The sequence below is a fragment of the Anomaloglossus baeobatrachus genome, chromosome 7 (genome assembly GCF_048569485.1).
Source record: "Anomaloglossus baeobatrachus isolate aAnoBae1 chromosome 7, aAnoBae1.hap1, whole genome shotgun sequence".
Classification (NCBI taxonomy): Eukaryota; Metazoa; Chordata; class Amphibia; order Anura; family Aromobatidae; genus Anomaloglossus; species Anomaloglossus baeobatrachus.
Window position 1 is genome coordinate 245,574,244 of NC_134359.1, and position 12,476 is coordinate 245,586,719.

A 12,476-nucleotide genomic window follows, 5' to 3' on the forward strand; every position below is an offset into this window, starting at 1 on the left:
AACAAGGCCACAATCTCAAGATGGGTGGGGAAGATGTATCTGTCAGTTATCTATAGCCTATCATGTGCATATGCCATACTGTAAATGTCCAAGATGGTATTAACCTTTTTATATAGAAGACATTTCTGCTGAACTTAACCAGTCTCTGACAAATAACTGCAATGTTATGTAAATTTATGGATTTTTTTTCATAAAATATTCTCATCTATTTTACATTCTTTCCTCCATTTAGATCAGGAAATGAATTTCTAAAAATGATAGCGACTTTCTCAGGTGGCCGATACCATTCTCAACATGGGAATATGGATGGACATTTTGTTGCACACCGGATGTTGACTGAGGGATTCGCAGATGAAGATGTATGTATTACCGTAGTCTGATTGGTCATTGCTAAAAAGTAAAGGTGGTTATACACAGATAATAGCTGATCGGCCAAGCCAAGAATACATAGTACATTACAAAAAAACAAACCATTGGTTCCAAAGTCCAATGTCTGACTTAACACGAGTGTTATGAGACATTTACAAATTGAGGGGATGCTACACAATGGCAGACATGGCCCTGTCTCAACTTTCTTGAGATGTGTCGCTGCCATCAATTTGTAAATCAATACATTTTTATTTAAAATGAAAAAATGTCAGATTTTTCAACTTCTGATCTGTGGTCTATGTTCTGTTTGAATAAAATATGGCTGCAAGAGATTTTAAAGACATTACATTCTGGTTTTCTTTAAATTTTATACATCATCCCAACTGGTTTGGAATTGGGGTTGTAATATATAATTTAGTTTCTCGGTACCTAGAGGAGGACCTGTATCTTGCTTGCTAATCTGAGGATTTTAGTCAACTTTTCAGATAATCATGTTGTTTGCAAATATCTGTTTCTCAATATTCAATATACTACCTTATTTTATGCAAAAACAAGTTGCTTAATTTTGCATTTCTTTTTCGCTCCTAATTGGGAGACCCAGACAATTGGGTGTATAGCTATTGCCTCCGGAGGCCACACAAAGTATTACACTTAAAAGTGTAAGGCCCCTCCCCTTCTGGCTATACACCCCCAGTGGGATCACTGGCTCACCAGTTTTGTGCTTTGTGCGAAGGAGGCAACACATCCACGCATAGCTCCACTGTTTAGTCAGCAGCAGCTGCTGACTATGTCGGATGGAAGAAAAGAGGGCCCATACAGGGCTCCCAGCATGCTCCCTTCTCACCCCACTTCATGTCGGAGGTGTTTGTTAAGGTTGAGGTACCCATTGCGGGTACGGAGGCTGGAGCCCACATGCTGCTTCCTTCCCCATCCCTTTTTACAGGGCTCTGGGTGAAGTGGGATTCTATCGGTCTCCAGGCACAGAGACCGTGCTCCATCCACAGCCCCTGGTATCTGCTGGACTTGGAGCGGAGTATCTTCAGGGACATGGCCCTGCTACATGGAGGTACTCGGTGTCCCTGTGGGGACCGCGCAGACACACGGCAGCACTGCTGGGTGTGTTAGTGCGCCAGGGACAGCGGCGCTGTCCGCACTAGTGCCATCGCACACCACAGCGTTGCTGGGTGTGTTAGTGTATTGGGTGACTACCGCGCTATCCGCCGCTGCCGTTTTTATTTAAGGCGCCGCTGGGATTTGTGGTGCGCCGGGGACTTCCGCGCCGGCCAGCACTGATATGCCGGCCGCGCTTATTAACTCGAGTCCCCGGCTTCTGGGCCTAGTCTCCCTTCGTTACCGCCCACAGGCCTGACAGTCAGGGTAGGGGCGTGACGCTGCATAGCACAGCAGCGCTGAGAGCTGGAGTATGTTTTGCATACTCCACCCCTCTCACTGTGTGCACTGTGAAACCGGATTCCCGCACTTTCTCAGGCACGCCCACGGCTTCCTTGTCTACACAGGACGCCGGCAGCCATTAGTGTCAGTTTCTGTACGATACAGAGACAAGTGTGGAAGACCCTGGCATTCTGATAGTCACACAATCGCTGCAACAGGCGTTAAGCAGCACCTGTGGTGCTAACCCCACTAGTGCAGAAGTGCACTTATAGATATGCTTGTACTATATACATTGCACTGTTTGGTCGCACGTTGTATATACCCTCCTGGATTGTGCGGAGGAGTTATCAGCATATTCTCTGTGTACAACAAAGGTGCAGAACCACATGTTTTTTCTATGCAGCCGGTACAGCATGTACGGCTATACGGCCGGCAGGTTACATAGACCCCCATTATATCCAACTCAGCCGGAGTCTCTGCTAATGGCCAGAGGATGAGGACGGTGTCTGCAGTATTTACTGACAGATTTTCTGAGACTATGGCTATGATACTAGAAGCCTAGCAGTCCGGACATGTCTCTCACAACATGGGCACTGTTGAATCATTGATCCATGGCCCCCCTCAGTGTGAACAACTAACAGCTCCGGGAATGTCACATGCATCCCAGAGTCACGGCTCTGCACAGCCGTCAGTCCCAGACAGCCTAAGCGGGCTCACTATGAGCGGCCCTCGATTTCATCAGGGTCCTAGCAGAAGGACTCTCTGTGTAATGAGGCGGAAGTAGCGGCTCAGGATTCTGATCCTGAGACCGCTCTCAATCTGGATACACCTAATGGTGACGCCATAGTGAATAATCTTATAGCGTCCTTCAATAGAATGTTGGTGATTTCTCACCCAGCTCCTCCAGTGGAGGAGTCAGCTTCAGGCAGTCCAGGAACACCACACTTATCCAGATATGCGCTTCTCCAAACGGCTTAGGATACACGTTATCCCTGCCCCCTGACGTGGTCAAGGACTGGACCCAGTGTCCCAAGCGGCATCCTCCAATCTCCAGGCTTGTAGCTAGATCCATAGTTGCAGTGGGAGATGGAGCTGCACTTAAAGATGCCACTGACAGACAGATGGATCTCTGGTCTAAATCCATCTATGTGGCTGTCGGCGCACCGTTGGCTCCAGCATTCTCGCCCTTGGGGCACTCCAAGCTATTTCAGCTTGTCTTACACAGATTGACACGGTTACACGTGCATCTGTGCCGCAGGTGGCATCCTTAACCTCTCAAATGTCTGCATTTGTTTCTTACGCGATTCAGGTTGCCCTAGACTCTGCGAACCGTGCGGCAGTAGCCTCCGCTACTCCGTGTTTTTAAGCAGAGCCTGGTCTGCTCGTTAAGTGAATGGAAGGCAGATTCTGCTTCCAAAAAAGGGTGCTTAACCAGTTGCCTTTTTCTGCTGACCGACTGTTTGGTGAGCGTTTGGATGTAACCATTAAACAGTCCAGGGGTAAGGATTCATCCTTTCCTCAGCCCGGGCACAACAAACCCCAACAGAGCAGGAGGCAGTCGGGGTTTCGGTCTTTTCGAGGCTCGGGCAGGTCCCATTTTTCCTCGTCCAATGTGGACTCAAAAGGATCAGAGGAGCTCAGATTCTTGGCGGGCTCAGTCACGCCCAAAAAAGGAGACAGTCTGAAAACCCGCTTCCAAGGCGGCTTCCTCATGACTTGCGGCCTCCTCTCTCCGCATCCTCGGTCGGTAGCAGGCTCTCCCGCCTTGGCGATATTTAGCTGCCATAGGTCAATGACCGTTGGGTGTGAGACATTCTGTCTCACGGGTACAGGATAGAGCTCACTTCGTGTCCTCCAACTCGATTCTTCAGAACTTCTCCACCTCCCGGCCGAGCCGCTGCTCTTCTGCAAACAGGGTGCACTCTATAGGCAGAAAGAGTGATGACCCCCGTTCCTCTTCAGGAACAAGGTCACGGTTTTTACCCCAAATTATTTGCGGTGCCTATAAGAACGGGCCGTTCCGTCCCGTTCTGGATCTAAAACTGCTCAGCAAGCTCGTGGACACCAGGCGGTTCCGGATGGAATCCCTCCGCCATGTCATCGCCTCAATGTCCCAAGGAGATTTCCTAGCATCATTAGGCATCAAGGATGCTTATCCACACGTGCCGATTGATCCAGAGCACTAGCGTTTCTACGCTTCGTTATGGGAGACGAACACCTTCTGTTCGTAGCTCTACCTTCCGGCTAGCGACAGTCCCACTGGTCTTCGCCAAGGTCAGGGCAGCAGTAGTCACAGTCCTGCACTCTCAGGGTCACTCTGTGATCCCATATTTAGGCGATCTACTTGTCAAGGCACTCTCTTAGGAAACATGCCGACACTGCCCGAACGTTGCGCTGGAGACTCTCTAGAGTTTTGGGTGGATCATCAACTTTTTAAAGTCAGATCCGACCCCGACCCTATCGCTAACATATCTAGGCATGGAGTTTCATACTCTCTCAGCGATAGTGAAGCTTCAGCTAGACAAACAGCATTCACTACGGGCTGCAATCTTTTCTTTAAGAACCAGTCGCACACATTAAGACGCCTCATGCACTTCCTACGTAAGATGGTAGCAATGGAGGCAGTTCTTTTCGCGCAGTTTCATCTGCGTCCACTACAATGTGACATTCTCCGCCAATGGGACGGGGAGTCGACCTCCCTCAACAGAGTCGTCTTTCTTTCTCAGGCGGCCAAGGAATCTCTACGGTGGTGGCTTCTTCCCACCTCATGGTCAAAAAGAAGGTCCTTCCTATCCCCATCCTGGGCGATAGTTACGACAGACGCGAGTCTATCATGGTGGGGAGCAGTTTTTCTCCACCACAGCGCTCAGGGTACGTGGACTCAGCAAGAGTCCACCCTTCAGATCAATGTTCTTGAACACAGAGCAGTGTATCTTGCCCTACAAACCTTCCAACAGCAGCTGGAAAGCAAGCAAATCCGACTTCAGTCGGACAACTCCACAGCGGTGGCATACATCAACCACCAAGGAAGAACGCGCAACCGGCAAGCCTTCCAGGAAGTCCGGCAGGTTCTGATGTGGGTAGAAGACACGGCATCCACCATATCTACAGTTCACATCCCAGGCGTGGAAAACTAGGAAGCTGACTTCCTAAGTCGCCGGGGTGTGGCCGAAAGGGTATGGTCTCTTCACCCGGACGGGTTTCAGGAGATCTGGCGCCGCTGACAGAGGCCGGACGTCGATCTAATGGCGTCACGGCACAACAACAATGTGCCAGCTTCATGGCACGGTTTCACAATCATCGAGCTCTGGCGGCAGACGCCTTAGTTCAGCATTGGTCGCAGTTCCAGCTACCTTATGTGCCACCTCTGGCATTGTTGCCCAGAGTGCTGCGTTAGATCAGGACCGACTGCGGCCGCGCCATCCTCGTCGCTACAGATTGGCCGAGGATGTTGTGGTTCCCGGTTCTGTGGTGCCTCACGGTAGGCTAACCGGGGGCACTACCAGACCAATCAGACTGGCTGTCTCAAGGGCCATTCTTCCATTTGAATTCTACGGCCCTCAACCTGATGGTGTGGCTTTGAGTCCTGGAACCTAGTGTCGTCAGGATTACCTCAGGACGTGGTTGCCACCATGAGACTGGCTAGCATACCAACGTCCGCCAAGATTGACCACAGGACGTGGAAGATATTCTTATCTCGGTGCTCGGCGCAGGGTGTTTCTCCCTGGCCGGTTGCATCGTCTATGTTTCCTTCCTTCCTGCAATCTAGGTTGGAAAAAGGGTTGTCGCTCAGTTCCCTTTAGGGACAAGTCTCAGCGCTATCTGTATTTTTTCAGAGACGACTTCCTCAGGTACGCACGTTCCTACGGGGAGTTTGTCTTCTCAGCACTCCGTACAGGTGGCCGTTAGAGCCCTGGGATCTGAACAAGGTTCTAATTGCTCTCCAGATGCCGCCTTTCGAGCCTTTGAAAGAGGTCTCCCTTCCCGCTTTTCTCGGGAAGTGGCCTTCTAGTAACGGTCTCGTCTCTTAGGAAAGTTTCCGAGCTAGCAACGCTCTCATACAAATCTCCCTTCCTGGTCCTTCACCAGGACAGGGTAGTTCTGCGTCCGATTCCGGAATTTCTCCCTAAGGTGGTATCCCACTTTCATATCAATCAGGATATCACCTCACCTTCTTTGTGTCCTCGTCCAGTCCATCAATTTCAGAAGGATTTGCATCTGTTGGTTCTGGTGAGAGCACTCAGGTTCTACTTCCCGCATGGCGCTCCTGCGCCACCCGGATGCACTCTTTGTCCTTGTCGCTGGTCGGCGTAAACAGTCGCAAGCTTCTGAATCCACCCTGGCTCGGGGGATCGAGGAACCAATTCTTGAAACCTACAGTTCTACTGGGCTTCTGGTTCTCTCAAGGCTGAAAGCCCATTCTACCAGAGCCGTGGGTGCATCCTGGGCATTACGGCACCAGGCTACGGCTCAGCAGGTGTGTCAGGCACCTACCTGATTGAGTCTGCATACTTTTACCAAGCATTTTCAGGTGCATACCTACGCTTCGGCAGACGCCAGCCTAGGTAGATAAGTCCTTCAGGCGGCGATTGCCCACCTGTAGGAAAGGGCTGTTTGACGGCCCTATCACGAGGTATTCTTTTACCCACCCAGGGACTGCTTTTGGACGTCCCAATTGTCTGGGTCTCCCAATTAGGAGCGAAAAAGAAGAAGGGAATTTTGTTTACTTACCGTAAATTCCTTTTCTTCTAGCTCCAATTGGGAGACCCAGCACCCGCCCTGTTTTCTCGGGGTTTTTCTGTTTTTTCGGGTACACATGTTGTTCATGTGGTATGGTTCAGTTCTCCGATGTTTCCTCGGATTGAATTGGTCTTTAAACCAGTTATTGGCTTTCCTCCTTCTTGCTTTGGCACTAAAACTGGTGAGCCAGTGATCCCACTGGGGGTGTATAGCCAGAAGGGGAGGGGCCTTACACTTTTAAGTGTAATACTTTGTGTGGCCTCCGGAGGCAATAGCTATACACCCAATTGTCTGGGTCTCCCAATTGGAGCTAGAAGAAAAGGAATTTACGGTAAGTAAACAAAATTCCCTTCTTTGGAAGTGTGGCGCCCTGGACAAGCCAGGGGCCACAGAGAACAACACCAACACACCCCACACTCCCGGTCAGGTACACCAAAGTCAGACAAAAACCCTTGTTGCCTTCCTCCAGGGGCTGATGATCACACCAGGGGGTGGGCCAGGTGGTTGGCCCCGCCCACCGAGGAGTTCACAGTCCTGGAGGTGGGAAAAGCAGACAGTTTACAGATCAGTTTGGGAAGTGAAAGGGAGAGGAGTGAAGTGGCAGCTGAGCAGACTGAAGTTGGTCCGGGTGTGTGGCCTGGACGGATCAGCAAGGTTGGCAGACGGTGGTGACCGTCTGCAGGAGTGGCCTATCGGAGTTTACCGTAAGGACCGTGGACGGGCGGTGGCCCGGCGGTACCGGACCGGTACACAAAGAGAAGTCAGTACCATCTGGCAGGGGCTTGCGGACCCCGGCAAGGCTAGGAGTCGCCGTGAATTTGCCAAATCCGTTAGCGAAGGGAACCTCCTGGGTTTCCCAGCAGCCAAGTCCCGACAGAAGGCAACCGTCCAACCGAGAGAGGGAAACAGTCACCGCCAAGGCTAAAGTTCCCAGGGCTAGAGCCTGCGGGCAAAATGGGCTCCTTCAGCACATATCCAAGCTGGGGAGCGGGTTACCGGTGGGAACCCATTGGAACCGTACACACTTTACACAGGTGCAGGGAAAGGCAGTCACCATCAACCTGCCGGGAGAAACAACACCGCAGCCGTCTGTGGGACCCGTCCATCCAGCCGTGTGTTTTACCGAGAACTGTGTCCTCATCATTGGCTGAGTGAGTACCACCGTGCCGTGCGGCACAGCGCTGCCCCCGCGACCCTGCACCTCACCAGGCCTTGTAACCTGCCTGTCATCCATCCCTACCCCATCACCGGGCCCCGGGACAACCAACCCCCTACCCACAGAGGGGAGAACTAACATCCAGGCTGCTCCCTGTCATCACTCCCGGGATCCCCCGTCCAGAGCAGCGGTGGTGTCACCAATATCACCACAACCGTGGGTGGCGTCACTGACAATAACCAAATCCCCACCATCCAATCCCCACCCTTTTCACTCATGGGCGAGGAGCGCCGCTCGAGTCCCCGGGATCCGGCCCACCGCTCGAGCCACCACCGAGCAGCAGCAGCCGCAGCAGCAGCGGCCGGACCCGAGCAGTGGGAGAGCGCAGCGTCCCCTCCTCCGCCCGCGACAACTTAGCGTCACGAACAGGATCTTACCGCTCTGCCGTCTGGTAGAGGTGCGCCTTGTTACTGCCGGAGGTGTCCGGCTGAAAATTTGCAGAAGCCGCCATCTTGGGCGCGAAAAGTTCCCGCTCGAGCATCTCCTCGAGCAGTGGAGGCGTGAAGGCCCAAACCCCGCCCCAATAGATGAGGAGCCGGAAAAAGACTAAGGGGGACTGATGGCGTCTGGCCGCATGTAGCACGCGGCTATAAAAGCAGAGACGCCAGGACTCTGCAGCGATGCTGGGTTCCTGGAAGACCTTATTGCCAAGATGCACAGTCCGACTACCAACGATGACGCTCCCGCACCCGGCACGGCGATGTGGCTGAGAGACCAGACCGCCCCGCTGAATAACCGTCTGTAGGCCCACATGCAGCTCCTCCTGGAGGAGTGGGAGACCGACATGGCGGACGTGGTGGCTGCTATGCGGAGACGCGAGGTGGAGGAGGATTTGGAGGAGCGGGTAAGAGACCCACGCCCCTGTATTCCCGAGGGATCGGCCACCGCGGCTGAGGAGCCCGGCCTGTGCCCGCTCACCCTGCCTCCCTCCCCGCTACCCGTGTTAGCTGCTGCCGCCCCGCCACTAGACCCGCTACCTGTCCAACCGGTAGCGATACCCTGCCAACCCGCCCCGGCGGACCAGCCGGCTGCGACGCTCAGGGCCCCCCTGAACCGCTTCTGTGGGAGCCGCCGGGACCGCGGCCCCTTCACGAAAATGTGCTTGAAGTCCCGACGGTGATTGCGCCAGACCCCGAGCCCGGGACCGTGGCATGGATGAAGGCCCGAGTGATGGAGTTCCACCAACACCAGCAAAGTCAGATATACCTCATGATGGAGCAGTGGACCAATGAAGTGGAAACGCTGGTTGCAACTGCCCCAATGTATGGGAAGGGAGTAGATATGACGGAACCGATGGGTAGCCCACGTCCCCATGTCCGACCAGGACCGGCCACTGCGGCTGGGGGGCCCGGCCCTATCTCGGCCCTCGTGTCGTCCCTACCATTATCCTTGGGATGCCTCAGTGTTAGCCAACCTGACCTACTGCCCCACGCTACCGCAAAAGAATCTGATGTTCTGGATACTGGAGGCCGCGGCAGCTGGCGGCAACCCGCCTGACGCAGAGACAAGTGATAGTGACTCCAGTGACTCCAGCTCCAGTGCTGAGCCCGCCCCTGCAAGTGATGCGGCAAGTGAGCGTCTCCGCTACGTGGGGAAACCGGTGGTTTATTACACCCCGTGCAATGGTGGAAACGGATACCGGGCACCCCTTTCACAGCAGGCCTGCCACTGCATGTTTGATATGCTGGTGGCGGAGGATGAGGCCGATACCGAAGAATCGGAGTAATGGCAGCGGAGTACCGTTGCAATTGTCCCCCGTTGGGACCACCAGTGTGCTGTTTAAAGTTTTGCCAAATGATAAGTGAATGATTACCGAAGATTTACCTGATTTACTGTAACCGTGATTGAAACCGGTCGTTGCCGGCACCGTTGTCCCCGTGGGGACTGTCTACAAGTTATGCATAAGGGACTCCTTATGGACAAGCCTGAGAACTAGCAAGGCAACCACGAACTTGTGGCTTGTAAATAAAAATGTTGTTTTATGGCTTTCACCGTTGCCGCCTCCGGAGAGGCAGATTGGAGGAAGGGCCCGCAGTGGAGCAGGCTGGGGCCCAGCCACCACCGGAACCGGTGGCGATCCTCTGGGGGTTTCAGGGGTTCCCCATGGACGTGGGTCCCCTGAAAAGGACAGAACACGCTCGGGCAACTTGTGCTGGACTGGGGTCAAGGGGTGCTGCCTGTTTGCTTAGGGGCAGCATCAGGGCCAGGTTGCTTGGGTGGGAGAGAGCGGAAGCCGTTACCGTTTTGCAACGTTTAAATAAGAGTACCTCCCGATGTGGGAAGATGTTATTTTAATTGAAATCTTTGTTTTACCGTTTATCTTTTCAGTTGTGAAAATAAAACCGGTGATGGACGGGCAGCCCGCGGACGGACTGCATTTTACTAAGGGGGAATGTGGCGCCCTGGACAAGCCAGGGGCCACAGAGAACAACACCAACACACCCCACACTCCCGGTCAGGTACACCAAAGTCAGACGAAAACCCTTGTTGCCTTCCTCCAGGGGCTGATGATCACACCAGGGGGTGGGCCAGGCGGTTGGCCCCGCCCACCGAGGAGTTCACAGTCCTGGAGGCAGGAAAAGCAGACAGTTTGCAGATCAGTTTGGGAAGTGAAAGGGAGAGGAGTGAAGTGGCAGCTGAGCAGACTGAAGTTGGTCCGGGTGTGTGGCCCGGACGGATCAGCAAGGTTGGCAGACGGTGGTGACCGTCTGCAGGAGTGGCCTATCGGAGTTTACCGTAAGGACCGTGGACGGGCGGTGGCCCGGCGGTACCGGACCGGTACACAAAGAGAAGTCAGCACCATCTGGCAGGGGCTTGCGGACCCCGGCAAGGCTAGGAGTCGCCGTGAATTTGCCAAATCCGTTAGCGAAGGGAACCTCCTGGGTTTCCCAGCAGCCAAGTCCCGACAGAAGGCAACCGTCCAACCGAGAGAGGGAAACACAGTCACCGCCAAGGCTAAAGTTCCCAGGGCCAGAGCCTGCGGGCAAAAGGGGTTCCTTCAGCCCATATCCAAGCTGGGGGAGCGGGTTACCGGTGGGAACCCATTGGAACCGTACACACTTTACACAGGTGCAGGGAAAGGCAGTCACCATCAACCTGCCGGGAGAAACAACACCGCAGCCGTCTGTGGGACCCGTCCATCCAGCCGTGTGTTTTACCGAGAACTGTGTCCTCATCATTGGCTGAGTGAGTACCACCGTGCCGTACGGCACAGCGCTGCCCCCACTACCCTGCACCTCACCAGGCCCCGTAACCCGCCTGTCATCCATCCCTACCCCATCACCGGGCCCCAGGACAACCAACCTCCTACCCACGGAGGGGAGAACTAACATCCAGGCTGCTCCCTGTCATCGCTCCCGGGATCCCCCGTCCAGAGCAGCGGTGGTGTCACCAATATCACCACAACCGTGGGTGGCGTCACGGACAATAACCAAATCCCCACCATCCAATCCCCACCCTTTTCACTCACGGGCGAAGAGCGCCGCTCGAGTCCCCGGGATCCGGCCCACCGCTCGAGCCACCACCGAGCAGCAGCAGCCGCAGCAGCGGCCGGACCCGAGCAGTGGGAGAGCGCAGCGTCCCCTCCTCCGCCCGCGACAACAGCAAAAGAACAATTTAAAAAAAAATTCTGTGAAGGTAATCATAGCCTTTAGCATCAAAGTAGAAATTTAATTACCATATTTTTCAGGTTATAAGATGCACCGGATTATAAGACGCACCACAAATTTAGAGGGAAAAAAAGGTAAAAACAAAGAAACAGGGTCTGTCTTACAATCCGGTGATGCCTTACAGGAGCAAGTGTCAGCGGTGGTGGAGCGGGGTCACAGGCGGCAGGGGCAGTGGTGGAATAGGGCGATGCTGAGGGGGCTGTGCTGGGGCTGGGGCTGCGGGCGCCATCCTAAAAATGTCTAATCGGCGGACTTCAAATAATGGCGCCCAGAGTTGACGCGTGCGCAAGATGGAGCTCTCAGCTCAAGATCTCATCTGCACACGCTCCGCTTCCGGCCCATTGATCTCCCAACAGCAGACTAAAGGAAAACGGCGCATGCGCAGATTAGATCTTGAACCGAGAGCTCCATCTGCGCACATGCCAACTCTGGGCGCCATTATTTTGAATTCCGCATCGCAGACATTTTCAGGATGGCGCTCACAGCCCCAGCACAACTCCTTTGGCCTGCAGCTCCAGCACAGCGCAGCTCCAGCACTTCACACGCATCACCAGCACAGCACCCACAGCACAGCAAAGCGCCCTCTGCCTGCAGCCCCAGCACAGCAAAAAGCCCTCAGGCTGCAGCCCCAGCACAACACCGCAGCTCCAGCACATCGCCTGCATCTCAAGCACAGTGCCTGCTGCCCCAGCACAGCAAAGCACCCTCGGTTTGCAGCCCCAGCACAACAAAGCACCCTCGGCCTGCAGCCCCAGATCAGCGCAGCTCCAGCACGACGCCTGTGGCATTTTTCCTGCGACCCCTCTCCACCATTCCTGGTAAGCAACATTCGGATTATAAGATGTACCCATCATTTTCCTCCCAAACTTTTGGGAGGAAAAGTGTGTCTTATAATCCGAAAAATATAGTACTTAACAGAAGCATTTACAGGTGATTTGTTTTTATATATATATATATATATATATATATATATATATATATATATATATATATATATATATATATATATATATATATATATACATATATATATAATTATAGATAGATATTACTGTTTAAATACCTTTCACATGAACATTGTTTGATGTTGA

General features: G+C 53.4%; 1 protein-coding gene across 2 annotated transcripts in view; it reads left to right on the top strand.

Moving 5' to 3' along the window:
* VWA3A (von Willebrand factor A domain containing 3A) overlaps positions 1–12,476 on the top strand; it is a 223,666-nt gene that overhangs the window by 180,531 nt on the left and 30,659 nt on the right. For both annotated transcript variants that reach the window (XM_075318003.1, XM_075318002.1), the window contains exon 31: positions 233–359. In XM_075318003.1, the coding sequence (XP_075174118.1) occupies positions 233–359 (127 nt within the window). The remainder of the gene's footprint in view (positions 1–232; positions 360–12,476) is intronic.